At 35.3% G+C, this 20,710-nt stretch overlaps 1 protein-coding gene and 1 long non-coding RNA gene across 4 annotated transcripts in view; one reads left to right on the top strand and one right to left on the bottom strand.

Annotated features, from left to right (window-relative positions):
- The window catches only part of LOC148956829 (uncharacterized), a 54,046-nt gene extending 50,651 nt beyond the window's left edge, over positions 1–3,395 (top strand). Inside the window, exon 3 of the long non-coding RNA XR_016141618.1 lies at positions 3,171–3,395. This is a non-coding gene — a long non-coding RNA (uncharacterized LOC148956829). The remainder of the gene's footprint in view (positions 1–3,170) is intronic.
- Positions 3,396–4,815: 1,420 nt separating this feature from the next.
- The window catches only part of ApepP (Aminopeptidase P), a 70,735-nt gene continuing 54,840 nt past the window's right edge, over positions 4,816–20,710 (bottom strand). For all 3 annotated transcript variants that reach the window (XM_089087432.1, XM_089087447.1, XM_089087440.1), the window contains exons 9-12: positions 19,505–19,634; positions 13,632–13,809; positions 8,952–9,121; positions 4,816–5,128 (exon numbers count right to left, since the gene is read on the bottom strand). In XM_089087432.1, the coding sequence (XP_088943558.1) occupies positions 5,009–5,128; positions 8,952–9,121; positions 13,632–13,809; positions 19,505–19,634 (598 nt within the window). In that variant the 3' untranslated portion in view covers positions 4,816–5,008. The remainder of the gene's footprint in view (positions 5,129–8,951; positions 9,122–13,631; positions 13,810–19,504; positions 19,635–20,710) is intronic.

The following is a 20,710-nucleotide window of genomic DNA, read 5'->3' as shown; positions in this document are numbered from 1 at the left end:
TTCTGTTCGTTTGAAGTTTTAATGTTCTTCCTTACTTTCAGCGGAAAAAAACTATGAAAAAAGTATGTCAATTAAAGTAAAAGTATGTAAAAATCGAAAAAGTAATTAATTAAAAAAATTACCCAAAACAATAGCCTACTTACAAAAACTAAGATATAAAGTCCCACCATTCAGTTCTGTTGAGCAATGCTGAGGTGTTGGACGGATATTTTTTAACCATATTGACAGTTTTGAACTTAGTTATCAAACATCAAAATATTGTTTATAAAAAGTAACGCATAATCAAAGTAGTTTGTTCAAAGTAAAATATTAAAACTATGATAAGGAAAATCAAATAAAAATTTTAATTCAATATTTCTAATTCAATTTTGAATACTAAAAACCATTATATTTGACACCTTTATACTTCATAACTGTAAACAATTAAATCTTTTTCAAAGCAACAACTAGATAAATATAATCCCTCCTGGAGAAACAGATGAATGATAATAAAACCCGAAAAACGTATCCGCTCAGGGGCAAAATACAAAAATGCCCAGCGTTACGTTCAGGGTAAACATTTCTGATTATAGTGGCTTCAAATATCAGCTCACGGGTACTATGGCAATGCAAGCAAAACTTGATAGCAATGTTTTACCGAAATTGCCCCTTATTAAGTTGTTTTCCTTGTGTTTTCTTTAATTATACGAACTTTCTTGTGTACTAATAACTGCACTAATTACTAATAAACATAAAAAGCTGATTCTTTGACTTAATGTTATCAATAGTTAGGCTCTTACACTTTCGTTATAGGGTCAAAATCTATCGAAAGGCAGTCAAGGATGAGGCAACACACATTTTCCCCATGATTTTTCCATATTCTGCCTTTTTTCTTTTGATTTCCTTATAATTACTTTATAGTCCCAAATTTCCAGAGGGAGGGGGGGGGTGGAATGGCCCTCTTGCCCCCCCCCCCTGCCGACGCCCATGCAGCCCAATCATACAGCTAATAATAGGGATTCAAATGTGCTTTTCATTTTTTTTTTACTTTAACTTTACGTGTACGTATTGACAGACAAGCCCCTTTTACCAAAAGAAAAGAATTATAGGACAGTTTTATTTTAAAGCCGTTTGATACCCTAAATGTCATTTTGCGAGTCCCAGCGCCGGCTAAAAGTCTCAAAGACAAAGGGCTCATTAGCAAATTTTGCAAGCACCACAGGGAACTTTTGAAGCAACTTTGGTAAAAATTGATGGGCGATCTTAAATATGTCAACAGTTCGAAAAATTAACGAGAGGCTAGGACAAATTGCTAACTGCCAAAGCTGACAAATCATTCAATGATACTTCTCTTGAGCATATTTTTAATGTTTTCCAAGCAGGTATACTAGAACATTTTTAGGGACTGCCTTTTTCTGAACTTTAAACAGAAAATTCTGCTCCGTTCATAAAAAAAGTCATGGTTTCTAATGCTGTTAGCTTTATTAAATATGAATATCTCTATCTCCTCTACAAAACGGCACAGTTTCTATTATTTCCGGGAAAGTAAGTGTCGGGTTTTAGTTTTTGGTCATTTGCTGGGATCTCTTATCAAAGTTATACAAGTTATGGCCAGACCACCCAATCAATTCTGAAATAATTTGCCCAAATAGACTAAAAAGTTTCTAATGGATGGGATAGAATGATCCTTTATGGTAGAGAACGGCCTTAATCTAGACTACGATCTGGATGCTAACATATTGCTCAAAATCAAAAGAATCAATCGTTTCAGAAAATTTCCAGGTTAGACCAAGAAAAACTTAGCCCTTTAATTGACATCCAAATGTTGACAAAGACGTTTGGCTTTCTAGTTCTTTTGGGTTTGGCTTGGACGTTCAAAGACGTTTGGTTTGGATGTTTTTGGCTTGCAAAGGTTCAAAGACGTTTGGCTTGAATTTCTAGTTCTTTTGGGCAACGTTCAGATGCAAGTGATACCAGGAATTTTCAATTTTTATTAAACCCTCTTTTCTAAACCCGGGTCTATTAAACCCGCTAAATTTCCTCTTTTATAAACATCTCATATACCTTGGGGGTGAATAAAAAAACTCAAATTTTGCGAGTGATACCAAAAAAAGATATTATATTTAGTTTTTCTCGATATTATAACGAGAAAGACCAAATGAAATAAAAACAACTGAACAAGAAGCAAAACGACCAAATTACACAAAATATAATGCTTAAGTAACGTTAAATATATTCCGTGTTTACTTAACCGATGAAAAGACGTGAACAAGTGGACTTTACCAATAGATCCAAAACGATTTTTTTTTTCGTTTTCTTATGACTTGGAAGGAGTGATCTATATAAGATACGTGCTTTAAGCTGTTTGAGAAGCAGGCAGTACATCTAATTCTATCAATTTGTATCCGTAAGACATTAGCTTACTAAAATTGGGCTTCAGAATTCAATTATAATAAATTTTAGTTGGTCAGGCGTTGTTACCTTCACCCTAAAATGACTTGTAATTTGTCATTCTATTCCTTATATGCTCGCAATGAACAAAAGGGGATAACATTTTAGTGTTGAAAATCTTCGAAAGCTGACATGGCAACGCAGTTTAATAGATCTGTATGTTTAATTCGGCTATATTTTTATCTGTTCAATTGTAGCAGTGTCGTTTCCTCGTGCATTTGGGTACAAAAAATGTGATTGCGCATATTTAATAATCAAATTGGAATATATATATATATATATATATATATATATATATATATATGTATATATATATATAAACACTGACAATCTTTCTCGAGTTAAAAAAAAAAGAAAAGAAATATCTTCCGCCATAATGGCTGATATTTGTTCAACTATAAACTATATACAATCTAGATGGCTCAGCAAGGAAGGGAGGGGGAGGCATCTACCAGGCTGTTAAGTATTCTATATACTATTAAGCACTCTATATTCCATATACTTTATGTCCTTATACATCGTCTGTCCAAAACAAAAGCAGATGTGCTACATCTTTCCAATTTTACAAAGAGGAAAAATTAGGCTTATTACCGTATTTGCAGGAAATGTTTTGTTTAATGATTTAAATAAAATTACAGCATGCAGAGGAATAGTTGTACACAATGACATTCTGCATATTAGACAGGCAATTATTTGAGGTTTGTAGTCTTTGAGGTTTACTTTCCCCGTTCATATTTTAGATGTCAAATTTTTCTGCAATACTTGGATTGTGATGTTTCAAAATAACACGCTCGACAATTTTGACCGCAAATGATGCGGACATGAGACAAGAAACTGGTCAAGCAGCTTCTTTATACCAGACAATTTGCTTTGGCTCGGATGGAAAATAAATTGTTGCTAAATTTTGTTTAAGTATTTAGTTGGTATGTAGACAATTTTTAATAAGTAAGAAGATAATTTTTCTACCAAGCGATGGCTGAAACTCAGGCTCTATCCAACTGCTGAATTATGTTTTGGAATGTTTTCGAGTTTATTTTAGATTAAAAAACAAGTAGAATAAAATAAATAAATTAAAAAATTACAAAAAATAAAAAATGTTTCTATTTTTAAGCAAGTTTGGATCACTCTTTTTTTTAGTAATATTATAGTTGTGGCTCAGTGGATTAGTCCAGTGATATGACTTCTTGTCGTTTTGGTACATATGTAGGCTTGTCCCAAAATCGTAGGTTTCACAGAAAACAAAAAGCTTAAGCTATTCGTCCTGAATAGTTTTTGTCTTAATTTCAACTGGCATCGCCTTCCTCACATGAATCAAACACGCACCTGCAAGTACGATGAGTAAATAAGAATCCATGATAGTATCGCTTTTCAATCTCTTATGCGTCGCGATCTCCAAAATATCGAAAATACTCCGCAGACTTATTAAACCGTTGCATAATGTTTATGCTTTACATCATCATATACAGTCGTCAAGGCTGTATCCAGGGGGGGGGGGGAGGTACCGAGTTTGACCCCCTACTCCCGAAATGTTTGTCTGACTCGTAGAAAAATAACAAAAATGCATATAAACAAATTTTTTATGCGTTTTGTAAGTTTTTTTTTGTGACCACCCCCCCCCAAACAAAAATCCTGAATAGGCCCTTAAGTCTCGTAATTAAACCAGAAGCCGTATGCCACATCTTCCTCATTTATAGAAACAGGAAAATTAAAATTTTAAAGAGTCTTCACAGGAAAAGTTTTGTCTGAAAATTTACACAAGAACATATCTATAAATCTATAAACAATGCAGTTTGTCTATGAATTAAATGCCGTCATTTTTGTATGTGCAATGTATAACTTCCGTAGTCGTAGGCTTCGCTTCAACCATAATTGGCCTTCCTTTTCGTAATCGGTGTGGTCAGTGGTAATTCAAAGGGTAGTATGTATTTCAATTTAAGATTTTATATATTAGAGTGAGAAAACTGAAAAATTCGTTTCGCGTTTTTCAAAAAATACCATTTTTATGGTGTGTTCGTTGATAAATACCACTTTTTGGAATTTTTATAAAAAAAATCTTAAAAAATACTATTTTCAACTATGCATTTTGCCCCCCCCCCCTCTAAAATTTTTGCGAATGCTACGCAAACGGCGATTATCTTCCTCCAAATTTTGAAAAATACCCTTTTCTATGTACCTACATTAAAATTAAAAAAAAAACACCCGCAAGATTTCGAATTAAGATTCGAATCACAGTGAAAAAAACCTTGGCCCCCCTTACAGTTCCCTCAATTGGTGCCACCGGCTCCTAGAGTTCAACCTATTGTGTCGTGTTACGCATCAACTTACCTTACGCGGTACAGCTCACCCTACCTTTATTTGAGCCTAGAAGTTTTCTATAAAACTTCACATGATGCCTTTAAAATTACTGTAGTCGACTTAATCTGGCTTCAATTTATTAGATCAAAGCTTAGCAAAACCAATGAATTGATTGAAACTCCTAGAAATTAACAAACAAAACCATGAAGGCTCCTTGAAACATAGAAAAATTGAAAGACAATAACACATGTTGGCAAACAATTTTAGGAAATGAGCGTGTGACTTAACCCAGAGGTTCTGTTTCTCTAATCAACCATTTAAGAGCTTCAGTCTTGCCCAATGATCTGAGGAGCGCTCCAACCTTCTCACGACAGAGAGTGTGGTAGGAATCGATATAACTAACCTGAAACAAAAGAATACTTATCTACGAGAGGAAAATAATAGCAATACTAAATCACCGGAGCATTAAAATAGCCCGAAGCATAATTCCCTTCCTACCCAGTTACTTTAAAATTATTTCAAAACCACGTAACACGAAATATACACATTTAACTTGTTTTATTTTTTTATAGTTTCATCCAAGCATAATAAAAATAATCGTCAAAGACTTAATCAAGCTAAAAACATTAAACAAATAATTAAATAAAATACTTAAAACAAAGGCTTGACCAGTGGATAGGAGGGGGGCTTCTTTTTTGCATAGAATCGCTGAACAATGAACAGCGATTATAGATTACTGAGCTTAGTGTTTTATTAATCTATTTCTAAACGTATGAAACACCTGAAACTTATTTTAAAGGACTTGAAATCTTGGCTTAAAATTATTTCAGACGGCGCCCGATGGCGTAAGAAACTTTGTAGAAGAATTTTCCCGCCCATAAGCATCCCGGCCACGGATTTTCTGTTTAATACAAATAGTACGCGCTATGGGATTATCTATTTCAAGGTGAACAGCGTACATTCAATAGATCACGTTTCAAACAGACAACTTGTGTTTTCTATAACTAAACGAGCCACGAGAACTAATTTTTCGATTAATAATTGAAACGGAAGCGAACCGAATATTCATCCACTTGAAGATATTCTTTTTCATCAAATGAAGTGGAATATGGCTACAGAAACTAGCTTAGTAATGCAGCCAATGTCAGAACATACCCTCAGTCCAGCTTTTTATTTGCCATCTTCACCAAATTGTAATTTCAAACTTCGTGCCAGTTTCAAATTTTTATATCAGTTTATCCGATGGATTTTTATAGGAGGGGGAGGATATGATTTACCTGTTCTGAATTTTCGTCAAGAGGCGTCCTTTCAACCCGAATAGTCGAGAACACCCTCTTCTCACTCCTATCTGCGGATGTATTTATAATTCTTCTTCATTTCGTCCTTTATTTTATACAACGCTTTGGCTACAATTTTTATTTCCTCGTCTGAAAGGAGGTGTTCGAGCCGCTTCTACTCCTTGCGCTTTTCAGTAAACGTAGTCTTGAATTGAGACGTGAAATACCAATAATATGAAATAAACACAACAAAAATAAAACTTAAACAAAAAATTGTTGAGGCAATACTACTACTACTAACAACTCATCGCAAAACCAAGCCGCCTGAGGCCAACACAGCTACGCACGCTCCTCCTCCACCCCAATCGATTCAAAGCCTCCCTTTTTACACCCGCCCACGAAGTTCCCGTTTCCTTTAAATCTTTCTTTATGACGTCCTCCCACCCCAGACGGGGACGACCTGCTTTCCGTTTAGCCCTAGACGGTTGTCCAAAAAGAACAATCTTCGGCAATCTGCCATCCTTCATCCACACAACGTGCCCTAACCATCTCAACCTTTCTTTTATTATAGCTCTAGAGAGCGGGATCGAACCACATTTTTCGTATAGCCTATTATTTGAAATACTGTCAGTCAGCCGGGTACCCAGAACCATCCTTAAGCAATTTCTCTGGAAAACATCTAGCAAATCTTCATCCGCTTTTCGGAGCGTCCATGCTTCAGAGCCTTATTTGACCACTGTCATCACTGTAGCTTCTAATATTTTAATATTGGTTTTCAGACTTATCTTCCTCTTCTTCCCGACTTTTTTTAACTGTGAAAAAACACCATGAGCCTTGGCTATTCTATTTTTAACATCTTCACTGCTCCCACCATCTATACTAATAATACTACCAATGTAAGTGAAGCTGCCCACCTGATCAATCTTTTCATTACCAAACGTCACCTTTCCATCTTCACTTATTCCTAGCTTTAGCGAATTAGTCTTCTTAATATTAATTTTCAAACCAATTCTAGCACCCTGAACTCGCAAAACCTCTAAAACTTCATTCATTTTGCTCACACTTTCCTCTAGGAGACTTAAATCATCAGCATAATCCAAGTCCAGGAGACTTTTTCCTCCCCATTTGATTCCGTGGTCTCACATTGCCTTTCCTGTGCTCCTTAAAACAAAGTCCATCAAAATAATCCATATAAAGGGGGATAGAACACAACCCTGCTTAACTCCTGATTTAATACAAAACCAGCTGCTAACCTCATTTCCTACCTTAACCGCAGCAGTGTTATTCTCGTACATAGCACTAATCACTTTAATGTATTTGTCTGGTATACCATACAAGGATAAAACCTTTACTAAAGCTCCTCTATCAACAGAATCGAACGCTTGCTCATAATCTATAAAACTGAGGACCAAAGGTGTTTGAAAACTTAGACACTTTTCAATTATTAGCCTAAGAGTGAAAATTTGGTCAACACATCCTCTACCCTTTCTAAAACCGCACTGCTCTTCTCTTAAAACTTTGTCTACGGCATCTCTCAGTCTAAAAACTATCATATTACTAAGCAATTTGCTACCTACAGAGACCAGACTAATGCCTCGATAATTACCACACTCACTTTTATCACCTTTCTTATAAAGTGGCTTAATTAAGGTTTTCCTAAAATCATTAGGTACTTCCCCTTTTTCAAAAATCCTATTCATAATCTTCAATAACTTATTTCTAACCTCAGAGCCACCATACTTAAGAAACTCATTTACTACCCTATCAGCACCTGGAGCGTTATTATCCTTTAATCCATTTAGTAATGTTGCTAATTCCTCCTCACAAAAAAAATCTTCCTTGACATCCAAGGTATCACAAACTTTTCCATTTTCCTCTATATTTTTTCCTGTAACTCTATCTCGGTTAAGCAAGTTCTCAAAATATTCGGCCCATCTCGCTTTAGCTTTTTCCTTGTCACTAATTGCCACCCCATTCCTATCTTTAACTGGGACAAGTCCGGATTGACTACTACCTCTCAATTTGTTAACGCGCCAGTACAATATTTTACTATTATGCCGTCTAGCTGCATCTTCTAAATCCTCGGCAATTTTATCCATGGCCTCCACTTCACACCTCCTTAATTCATATTTCAATGCTTTCTCCACTTTCTTTACATTTCTTTTGTTTTCATGCGATCTATCACTCAGATAATTCTTGTACAAGTCTTTTCTCCTTTCTATTAAACATAAAGCCTTTTCACTAATATTCTTAGCTGCAGTTCTAGCTTTCTTCCCTAATACACCTTCAGCAACTTCACAAATTATTTTTCTAAAATTATTCCAACCATCTTCCACATTATCAAATTTTAAACTCTCAAGTTTAGTATTCAACTGTTCCTGGAAAGTTATCTTGTTAAGCCTGACTGTAGTAGTACAGTCATGTTTATATTTCAGAGACAGTAGAGGGACATTCGATATAACTGTATAACGTCCCTATATAATACATGTCCTTATATAATAGGGACAAAACGATATAACGATATAAGCCTGAGTGTAGTAGTACAGTCATGTTTATTTTTCAAAGGCAGTAGAGGGACATTCGATATAACTATATAACGCTCCTATATAATATATATCCCTATATAATAGGGACATAACGATATAAGCCTGAGTGTAGTAGTACAGTCATGTTTATATTTCAAAGGTAGTAGAGGGACATCCGATAAAACGCCCACTTTTAAAAAATTCAAAGAAGATATTTCCCCTTTTGACGCACATTTCATTAATTTTCAATCATCTTTTTTTTTTTGGGGGGGGGGGGTGTATCCATCCATATTGGCCTTTCCCAGATGGAATGACTGATATAAATTATTCTGGGAACAAATAAAATAGCTATCGTGCATTTAGTTGGAAGTTACCACCGCAAAATGACATAAAGGTAATCATGAAATTGTCAAATTTATCTTACTTCGTCACTCGTAAGCAGCCCCGGATCAATAAGCTTACGCTGATGAGGCACGAACGTGACATCTTCGAAGGTGACAAATTTACCACAATTGTACTGGGTATTAGCAGCTACTACATGGACCAGGTTCTCAATTCTAATTCCAAACTCGCCTTCTTGATAGTATCCAGGCTCTGAAAAATAAATATAACACATTATTGCAAGAGAAATAAATTCATACTTAGTAGGAGCCGCTTAAGGTTAAGCAGTTCTGCTCAACGTTATTAATATTAAGATATAAATAAATAAGTATATAGAGGGGGTCAATACAGACTAACCATCATTTCCAGACCATTTTCTTAACAGTAAATTACTGGTCTTACTAGTAAGTAAAGGCATAAACAGGGCTTAAAATAAGCCATAGCGCTTGTCACCGTTGTTCATTAATAGTGCCAGAAAAGGAAAAAGCGTAAGTCGAGGCACATAACTAGTTCGAATCTACTATACAAAGGTCCAAATCTCTTCTTCAGAGATGTGTTGTCCCCTTAATTGTCATTGAACTGCGCACCTAGTATCCAAGACTATATACACACTGATTTCATCCCTTGCCATGTAGTGACACTTTCTTATAAACTCATCGAGACTACCTTCGAACAAAACAATATTGTATTTATAAATCTGTACTACGACTTGTAATATTTACCATACTATAACTTTTAAGGTGTAGTCTGCTACGCCTTGAGTCTTCTCATGAGCTAGCATTATTTTTACGTTAACGAATAACAGCAACTGGCGTTAACAAGAACTTCAACTCTTCTTCTAGCTAATTAGTTACTCAGACCTGAAGTAATATGTGATTTGCTGTTATTAAAACAGCTCCAATAAGGAGCAGACTTAATAATCAATGATCATTATTGCCTAGATGCAAATTCCTAACCTTTACATTTTAAGCTGTAATGACACCTTCTGTCAATAAATACAACTCTAGGTAGAATTAGATTGTTTCTTATGCTTTTGATGCGTTTACTACTACTAACAGCTCACTGCAGCACCATGCCGCCCGAAGCCAACACAGCTACACACGCTCCTCCTCCATCTCAGTCTATTTAAAGCTTCCCTCTTTTCGCCCTCAGACGAAACTCCAATTTCTCTTAAATCCTTCCTTATGACTTGGTCCTACCCAATTGAGGAAGACCTGCTTTTTTTTAGCCCGAGATGGCTGGCCAAAAAGGACGATCTTTGCCAATCTGTCACCTTTATTCAGCAAAACTTAACCTAGCAATCTCAACTTTTTTTTTCATTATAGTCCTCAAAAGCGGAACAGAACCTCATTTGCCGTACAGCTTACTGTTTGAATATGATCAGTAAGACGTGTACCCAAAAGAATCCATGGAAAATTCCTGTGGAAAACATCTAATAAATCCTCCTTCACCTTTCGGAGCGCCAACGTTTCAGAACTATACTTAAATACAGTCATCACTGCAGCTTCCAATATTAAAATCTTGATTCGAAGACTTATCTTCCTATTCTTCCAATCTTTTTTCAACTGTGAAAAAAATATCCTGGGCTTTGGCTATTCTACTTTTAAAAACCTTCACTGCATTCATTAGCTATACTTGGCACTCCAACTATATGAAGAATTATCCACTTAGTGAAATTGATACAAAAACAAGAACTCTAAGAAATATGTAACTATGCTGACGAGGGCTAAAATTACACTCTGGGAATAAGGAAAAAAAAGAAATAAAAATTCTGTCCACCAAGGCATCACTCCCACCATACTCCTTATGGCTTAATATCTAAGTAGGTGCACACAGCTACAACTTTTACGTATATTTCCTTTTGGATAGAAGAACTAATGTCTGAAAATTCATGTTTCCTTTTGAGGTGGAAGGGGTATGAGCAAAAATGTGATGAGTCCCACCAAAAATCATCCCTTTATCTGATGAGTTCCACCTAGCCCTGTCCTTTTATAGCCAGGAATCCACATTAATTTGGCGCACATATTTTATCCTTGTTCTTTTTTATATATATAGGATACTGACATATAATAGTGTTAATATAAAACTAGTTGCACCAGCGGTATTATACTCTTTCCGCTGATTACGAACATATTTAGCATTCTCTCTTCTTTTCGCAGGAATGCCATAAGCAACCATTTTATTGTGTTTGAGGAGCTGGTAGCAATGCCCGTGATAGCACAAATACCAAAGTGAGAGCATAAATTAAGATATAAAAGTGTATTCTTTTGAAATGTGACATTAGAAAAAAAAAACTTCTATAGAATGACGTTTCATAAATGTTTTCACTTATTTGAATCGAGAATTCAGTAATGGAATTTTGCAAGGTCTAAAGACCGATGTTCTGGCCCTAGCAAAACAAAGGCTCGATAGACGGGAGGGGTAAATTTTTGAACATATGCGGTCGCTAACGCAATAAGAAGCATAGACTGACCAATTTATTGTTAGCAAAGTAAAAAAAAAAAAAACCGTAAAATTCCCATTAAATAAACAGACCCATTTCCGAAATAATGAATTTTGGACACACTAAGCGAAGCAGAGGCCATCAGACAAAGAGGTCGTACCCAGGAATTTAGTCGGGGGAAAAGGCGGGGGGGGGGGGGGTAAGACCGCCTAAAAATCAAATACAAAAATTGTATAAGCCTAGACTGAGTATTACTTCAAAACAAATCTATAGCCTAACACTATGCTTTGTTAGTAACCTCTGACTTTAATTAAAAAAAAGCTCAGGTATTAATTGGTTCTAACTTTGCCCGGAATACTATGGCCATTTGTGGAATACTTTTGGACTAAATACTACCATTTGTGATCGACGCAGAATTTGTGGTCTTTCAGATAATTGCGTCAGAAACTTCGCGTTAGATGTTGTGCTGCTGGTTGGACGTGTCTTAGTATATAGTCTCTATAAACTACTTGGAAGGGTAGTCACACGTAGCGGTAGGTCACATGTAAACTTTCTGCCCAAAAACGTCCTAAATTTATCCAAACTTTTGGCTTTACTCGTTATGGTGAATAGAGAAGCTGTGCCGCAATATGCTTTAAAGGTGTCTAAAGCTGGATGTTAGCTACTTGTTTTTTCATTTAAAGGGTGTTCAACACAGATGGGGTTGAACCATACTGGCACCCTCAATAAATACAAAGTAGTAGAACTTTCTAGAGATTGATTACAAAGCTACAAATCTAGTCATTTCATTGAGAATATATAATTATAGGATTTTATTTGGCTAGATTTTATATTTTAAGCGTCAACAACAAAGGAAGAGATCTCAATAGGCTTTATTTCGTAAAGTCAAATTGATCAATAGTTCCTTGGTATTTTTTGGCTAGAATATTTGCCATTTCTTCTGCATAACAAGAAATATCTCTGTGAACTTTTGCAAGTTTATTCATCACGCCAAGGAATTTGTTATAGATTTTGAGGAAGAAGCTACTATTACAAGCAATTAGGACATCTACTACATTTTTTGTGTTCTGAAGGCTGGGTTCCATAGAACATGAGCCTGATAACAGAACAATAATCCTAATAACAGTTGGTTAAAATTTTGTTAGGAAATTAATAGATGATATTCAATATGTTAACACTTTTATATTTGAAAGTTAACAAGACGTTAATGTAAAATAATTTCAAGATTGGATTCAGGCTCGTAATAAAGGGGAATGTAGTCATATACTGATTCTATTCAATGTATATGCAACTAAAATAACACGCTATGAAAAAACACCTTCGCGAAAGAATTACCAAATAAGTGGTGGTTCAGCTATCATACATACAAAACAAATCGATATTGAAATATTTTTTTTTTTAACGCAGGACATTTCGACAGCAAAGCAATATACAGAGTCTTCAGTCAGGTTACGGATTTGTTATAGTTGCCAAGTGTGCACCACCGGGTTTTGGTTGTATATTTCTACACATTCCTATACGGATAATTAATGTCCTGTGTTTCGAAAAGTTGATTCAATTTGTTGATTTGTTTGCCTTGCCGAAAAATTCAATTTTATAAAAAGCTTCCAAGTGAAAGCTTTTTTTAGGAAGTTTTTGAAAAAAAATTCCTAACCACTTGGAAGATTTTAAATCGAAGCTTCCAAGTGGTTGTCTTTATCTACGGATAGAATCTTCAGCTTATTACTGAAGGCTCTTAATTCGACTCCTACCGACAGCACGTTTTTATAGAATTTTCATTCGATTTGTAAAACAGACAATTTGCATACACCCGTATGTAACAATTTTTTTAGAAGTTAGAGGTGCAGGCATATCCGTAAAAAAGTAGTCACGCGACTCGCGCGAACTAGGAACAGTCAATGGATTTCTACGAAGGGCCTTGACCCTCTATTCTATTTGAACATTTAAAAATTATTAATACTAAGCATAAAATAAGAAGTAATCCTACTAATACCTACATTTACTAAGAAGATGAGCTTACTGACTTCACACGAATTTCCCAACAAAGTAAAAAGTCTTTTAAATTACAGTAATTACTCAGATGTGCCATCTAAAGCAGCAATTTTTCAACTTTTTCAACATTTGTTGCAGAAAAAAAGAAGAAGAGAAAATAGAAAATTAGATCTACCAAAACACTAGAATGTCTGAACTATTTAAGACAACATTTTTTAACACTAAGCCTCTTTGGGGCCAAGGCTTAAGCCCCCCCTCTCGATACGGTATGTACTTGAATTCACATACCATTTGAGATCACCATACCAACGTCCAGACCTGGGTCTTCTGGATAAGGCCGGCGATGAATACCAATAGGATCTTCGTGAACGTTTAAATAATGGCCAACACCGTGCCCCGTTCCATGGTTATAGTCAAGACCAACATTCCAAAGGTGTATTCTCGCAAGACAATCGAGCTGGTTTCCCTGAAGAAGAAGAAGAAAATTAGAGAAGGCAATGGTATCGAAAGAAAAATTAGAAGAAGAAAATACCCAACGCCACACCTTATTCTATGCTTATATTTAAAAGGTACACGTCCGCAAAACAATCAAGTAGATTCCTCTAAAGAAGAATAAAAAGAATTAGAGATGCACACGGTACATAAAACAGGCCGGAAGACGTGGCACCAAGAAATGTAGGCTATAAGAAGTGGGGGAAAGTGGTAACCCCCTTGGATAAAAGCTGCGCTTCCCTATAGAAATTGCATCTGAGCATAAAAACTGTGAACAATTATTCTTTCTTAAGCATCATGGACTAACTTCGTCAAGTGAACCAATTTATGGCATGGCTCATTGCTTTTGTATTTTCCAAAGGAAATAAATGACTGTTTCTTATATAACGCAGCAAAACTGGGCATAGAATTATAATTTTAAAGTTTCATGGGGTTCGGTCAGTTTGATCTTGCCAAGTTTTCTGTAAACAATCTGTAACACATCAAGCCTTAATTTTGTCTGCTCAGGAATACCGGCTGTGCTAGTTAAGCTTTAGATGGGGCCTAACTAACCCCTCAGAAAAAGATATATTTCTTCGCTTTCATCTTATAAATAAAACAGACACAAAGTGTTTCAAATACTGCAACTCAAATCCAAAAGTTTCCTCCATTTGAACACATTTTCCATGGTTCTAGAGGCATCTGAAAGTGAAAATAAGGACTACGTTGATTTAACCAAAAATTGAATCACAATAAACTAGTCTCAGTAATATATTACTTACTATCTTATATTAAGATAACTTTTAATGAGCTCTCATTGTTCATTAAGATACTTACCTCACTCAAAGTTTTAGAAAAAAATTATTTCTTTTTCATTCCCTATTTCTATTCATCTGTCTGTGAAGAGTAGGTTTTACATTAGAGCAACGCGAAAGATAGTACACAAAGAAATATACAAGGGGGGTCTTGGGGTGCACCCTGATTGGCATCATGAGACAACAAGTAGTCATCTTTTCATTGGCAAATTTTAAAATCTATTGAGAAAAAACTTTTGGACCAATTTCCAAGACCTGATATACAGGGATGTAGGCTCATGTCATTAAACAGAATGTGCTAAGTTATCATGAAGTTCAGTTCAATTCACCATTTTCTGCCCCCCCCCCTTCCGATCAATAGCAAAGGATTCCTCCTGGAAGGGTAAAATTATTTTAAAAAAACCCTCCTTCCTGTTGCGGTAAAAAAAAACAACAAAAAAAACATCATTTTAACCACAAAAATGTTAGAATTTAGATATAAACGACAAATAATATTAAACGTTACGAATATACGAATTTACGATATTCAGCATTTTTATTGGCTTGAACAATCTGTATAAGGGAAACTAAAAGTTAAAAAAAAGTAACTGCCCCCCCTCCCCCAAAAAAAGAAAGGAATAGCACTGTCTCGTTAGGCCAAGTCATCCAAACTTTACATTATGACTAATACTATTGCTACAAATTTACCAACAGACAGTTTAGGAATCTTCAAGTGTTATGATGGTATTTCCTAAGATTACTACAGGAAGTTAACCAACGTCACTATTTCACAAACAGACAAGTAATTTTCCACAATTTTAAAGTTCCAACAGAAGTCTACTAGCACAGCTGGGTGCAAACCCTGTCTTGACTTCATAAGCAAAGAACTTGCCATAGATGATTCGTTTTTTTTTTGTTTTTTTTTACAAAAAAACTACTTGTATAAGGATTATCTGAGTGATAGATCATATAAAAAAAGGAATGTAAAGAAAGTGGAGAAAGCATCAAAATATGAACTAAGGAGGTGTGAAGTGGAGGCCATGGATAAAATTGCTAAAGATTTAGTAGATACAGTTAGACAGCACAATATTCAATTATTGCACCGATATGTTGATAAATTGAGAGGGAGTAGTCAATCCGGACTGGCTATAGTTAAAACTAAGAACGGCTCCACAATCAGTGATAGGAAAGAGTTAAAGAGAAATAGGTAGAACATTTTGAAAACATGCTAAACCGAGATACAGTTGCAGGGAAAGATATAGAGGACAATGAAAAAGTTTGTGATACCTTGGATGTGAAGGAACTTTTTTGAGGATGAATTAGCGACAGTACTAAAAGGATTAAAAAATAATAAGGCTCCGGGTGCTGATAGTGCGTTAAATGAGATTTTTAAATATGATGGCTCTGAAGTTAGAAATAAGTTACTGAAGATTATGAATATGATTTGAGAAAAAGGAGAAGTATCTAACGATTTTAGGAAAACCATAATTAAACCACTATACAAGAAAGGTGATAACGAATGAGTGTCCTAATTATCGAGGCATTAGTCTGGTCTCTGTAGGTCAAACATTACTTAGTAATATGATACTTTTTAGACTGAGAGATGCTATACACAAAGCTTTAAGAGAAGATCAATGCAGTTTTAGAAAAGGTAGGGGATATGTCGACCAAATTTTCACTCAAAGGTTAATAATTGAGAAGTGCCTTAGTTTTACTAACATTTGTAGTCCTTAGTTTTATAGATTATGAGCAAGCATTTGATTCTGTTGACAGAAGAGCTTTAGCGAAGGTCTTATCTTTGTATGGTATACCAGACAAATACATTAAAGTGATTAGTGCTATTCAAGAGAATAAGACTGCAGCGGTTAAGGTAGGAAATGAGGTTAGTAGCTGATTTTGTATTAAATCAGGAGTTAAGCAGGGTTGCCTTCTATCTCCCTTTACATGGGTCATTTTGACGGACTTCACAGGAAAGGCAATGTGAGACCACGGAATCAAATAGGGAAGAAAAAGTCCTCTGGACTTAGATTATGCTGATGATTTAAGCATCCTAGATGGAAGTATGAGCAAAATGAATGAGCTTTTAAAGGTTTTGCAAGTTCAGGGTGCTAGAATACGTTTGAAAATTAATATTAAGAAGACTAAGCCACTAAGGCTAGAAATAAGTGAAGATGAAAAGGGTAGTATTATTAGTAAAGACGGTGGGAGCAGAGAAGATGTTAAAAGTAGAATAGCGAAGGCCAGAGTGTTATTTCACAGTTAAAGAAAGTTTGGAAAAATAGGAAGGTATGTCTGCAAACCAAGATTGGAATATTGGGAGGTACAATGATGACAGTGGTCATATATGGCTCTGAAGCATGGGCGGTCCGAAAAGTGGATGAAGATTTACTAGATATTTTCCAGAGAAATTGCCTACGGATTGTTTTGGGTACCCGGCTGACTGACCGTATTTCAAACTGTAGGCTGTACGAAAAATGTGGTTCAATCCAGCTTTCTCGAGCTATAATGAATGAAAGGTTGAGACGGCTAGGGCACAATCTGCGGATGAAGGATGACAGATTGCTGAAAATTGTCCTTTTCGGCCAACCGTCTAGGGCTAAACGGAAAGCGGGTCATCCACGTCTGGGGTAAAGGATTTAATAAAGAAAGATTTAAAGGAAATGGGAACTTCCAGGGAGGGTGTAGAGGGAGCCTTTGGATAGATTTGGATGGAGGAGGAGCCTGCAAATCTGTGTTGGCCTCAGGCAGTTTGGTGCTGCGGTGAGTTATTATTATTATTAGTAATAGCAGTGTCATTAAAGATGTTTCATGTGATGCCTTTACGTTACTAGTATTCCTTTTGCTAGAAGATGCAGTGAAATAGAGGCACAACATCTGTACTGCATCTTACTCTTTCAGCTTTTTTTTAGAAAGTGATTAGCAGGGGTCAATCTCTTGTCTCCGTATCTCACTAATGCAACGAATCAAGTTTAACACTAACAACAGGCATACTTTCTGTGCCACTGCACTGCCGGACCACCAGCAACAATTTCAATATTTTAAAGATTTCCCATTAACGTCTTACATTTTCACGAGATGCCCCGTTTTTACTCTATTTTATTGACCCCTCTCCCCCCCCCCCTCGAAAAGGATTTGATGCATTTGGCTGTAGTGCATATTACAATTTTGTTATACATAAAAAAAGGACATAGAGGTATAGCAAGTAATTTATGCTAATTTATAACGAAAAAAGGGTTAACTAATAATATCTAATTGCCAATAAGTAAACTAATGATATGTTATTTCGTTGGGATGGTACTTCAAAAAAGACCTGAAATTATATGTGGCAATCCTTGGGAAATAGCTGAGCAGAAACGTTAATGTTTTTGCCTTCCCACGTTGGATGGCACATAAGGGAGCAACAGTATAAGGCAACACTATTTTATTAACACCAAAGTTTCTCATCCATCAATTAGTACGGGTAGGACGGTATAATTGAATGATTGGGACTAGAGTCTCAGCGAGTATATTGTATTCCTCCATACGTTCCACAGCTTATCAAAGGTGCATCTTGAGCAAGCAAGATGTGCAGTATCCTCTGATTCTAGACTACCATCAGATTTGACAAGACTCCGGTGTTTGAGCTCTTCCACCTCCTCCAGCTGACCCATTCCAAATTTGAGCCTTTTCGGGATCTAATTGACAAATATGTTTTTCCTAATTTGTCTGGGAGCTCTGCAATGCTCTGCACTAGATCCTCTAAGCTTCAGTAGGGGTTGAGTAGAGGTTCAGGCTTAAAAACTGCATTTTAATCATGTTATGCTTAAGTGACATTACGTTTTATAGTTTCTTTAGATAGAATTCCTGTTGCTGGGGTGTCTAGGACAAAAAATTGAGTTTTCACGATTTCTTCTTTTTTTTGAATAGGCATAAATAATTTTTGAGACCATACTGGCTAATCATGACAAGACGAAAGAATCGTAAAGATGAGAAAAATGAGAATAATAATAGCCGATATTAATAGAAAATAATGATCATAATAAAAATAAAAACGAAGAGAACTATGCAAATATTTCGGACAAAACCTTCGCTTGACTGTCTTCAGTGCAAATAATAAAAAAATACATATAAAAATTTAAAGGATAAAATAAAAACCAATCCTTAAAACAAAGGCTGAACCGAAAGTAGGAAAATTTTTTTCAAAGCAACAATGCAAGAGTAAGTGAATAAAAAATAAAATCATGAATGGCATTTCAAAATCTCATTTTATGTAAAGCATTCTTAAAAGGCATTTGCTTTTTTCACGGCCTGTTATTATCCTTGTTTATCTCTTCTTTCGTCTTGAATAGGCATAAGATTTGGGACGCATGATGGTTCAAACCGCATTACAAAAGTTTACTGTGAAAGGTAGGATGGCTCATACCGCATTGTAAGAATATACCTTGAGTTCATTTCTTACATGCTTTTCCTTTCTTTAACTATTTTTACAAAATCAGTCTTAGAAAGTGAGCTTTCGAGAGACTCGATATATTCTCTTTTATATTAGCTTGAAGAGAATAGATCTAAAATATGCATTACTATCAAATCTAAAATCTAGTTCGAGCTCCTTTCTTATACAATTTTTTTTTTTTAATAATTCCATAAACTCAAACAGATTGAATGAGTTTTAGAAATGCTCAGATGATTTTCTGTTGCTATAAATATAAAAATATCAAGCCATGATAATATTTACTGGAGGAAACAAGTAGTGCAAGTCTCAAATTACGACAATTAATTTTTAAAAAGGATGGACTGAAAATAAAGTTATGATATAAAACGATAACTGTCGCATGAAAAGGCGACAGTTATCGCCTTTTCATACAATGTCCTAGCCGTCCCTTACACTAGGACAGCTAGCTAGCAACAAATTGCTTTTACCTTGGTTTTCGCTGGACAAATTGTCTTTCGAATAGCTATGTGGCCCTTTAAAACTCTGGTATAACACTCTCGCTGAAAATCTGTAGGAACTCCTAGGTGAACAGTTCTAGTGACATCAGTGGTGCCATCTCTGAAAGTAGAAAGTGAGTAATCCTATGAGAACTTAATTTTTAAACTTGGAATCAACAGAAATTAAGATCCGGAATTTGGTTCCGATGATGAGATTATGGGATTATAGTATCCTCCATAACAATCAAAACAAGAAGAAGAAGATTAAGAGTTTGAGTTGAAGATTGTGGAATCCCCAAACATTGGATCGAGGATCTTTTCAAAGATTTGTCACTGATTGTTCTGGGTCTGTCAAGTTCCTAAAATTTTCCTGTCCAAAAGACTTATTGATCAGTGCCAGTCTTGGCATTTACGAGCTCAAAATAGACCGTTTTACACACAGTGTATCGGAAAAAACTAGTTTTGTTCTTTTGTCATCGAAACTGGAACAAAACATCTTGTTTGTACAATAATTATATTTAGTTTAAGTCTAGTCCAATATTCACAAATTTGCATTGTGGGCCCAACTTTTCAATGTTTATTTAAAAAAAGACAGGAATAACAAAAACTGTAATTATTTTGATTAGTGTTAGCTTTATTATTTTAGACCAAATCAAATTGATATAGACATCAAGGACTAATTGGACTGGAGCTCCCAAAGAATTGACATTTAAGAGAATGAAAAATAAGTGACACTTCAAAACAAAGGATTAGAAAAGGAAGGAAACAAAAACAAATATCCAAATTTAACACCTTGAGGAAAAAACAACTTAAGTATCCCGGTGACGAGAGGGTGTTCAGTGTTAATCAGAAGTTTTTGGTTCTACACTGGACACGATTAAAAACAAACATTTCTTTAAATCTTGCGATTATAAACTGCAATTTTCGACATTTTTGTTATAGTTTTTTTTTAATACATTCTTAACAATTTTGAAACTAAATTTATTTATTATTGAATTGAAAATCACACTAACCGAATTAAAATTTCTTGAAAAAACTAATGAAGCCAACAGTTGAACTATATTTGCTCTATAAATAAAGGTCTAATTGCTGAATTGGGCGGTTCAAGTAACCTCTCAATTGTGCATCCCTGGTGTCCAGTACTATATCATCCAGTACTATATCAGCTGATGGAACTACAAAAAATTGATGAAATAA

This window comes from Artemia sp. Qi Xiang Cuo, chromosome 1 (assembly GCF_049724085.1).
Source record: "Artemia sp. Qi Xiang Cuo chromosome 1, ASM4972408v1, whole genome shotgun sequence".
In the NCBI taxonomy this organism is placed as follows: domain Eukaryota; kingdom Metazoa; phylum Arthropoda; class Branchiopoda; order Anostraca; family Artemiidae; genus Artemia; species Artemia sp. Qi Xiang Cuo.
The sequence above is the reverse complement of the archived record's forward strand: the minus strand, read 5'-3'. Positions and strand labels throughout refer to the sequence as shown.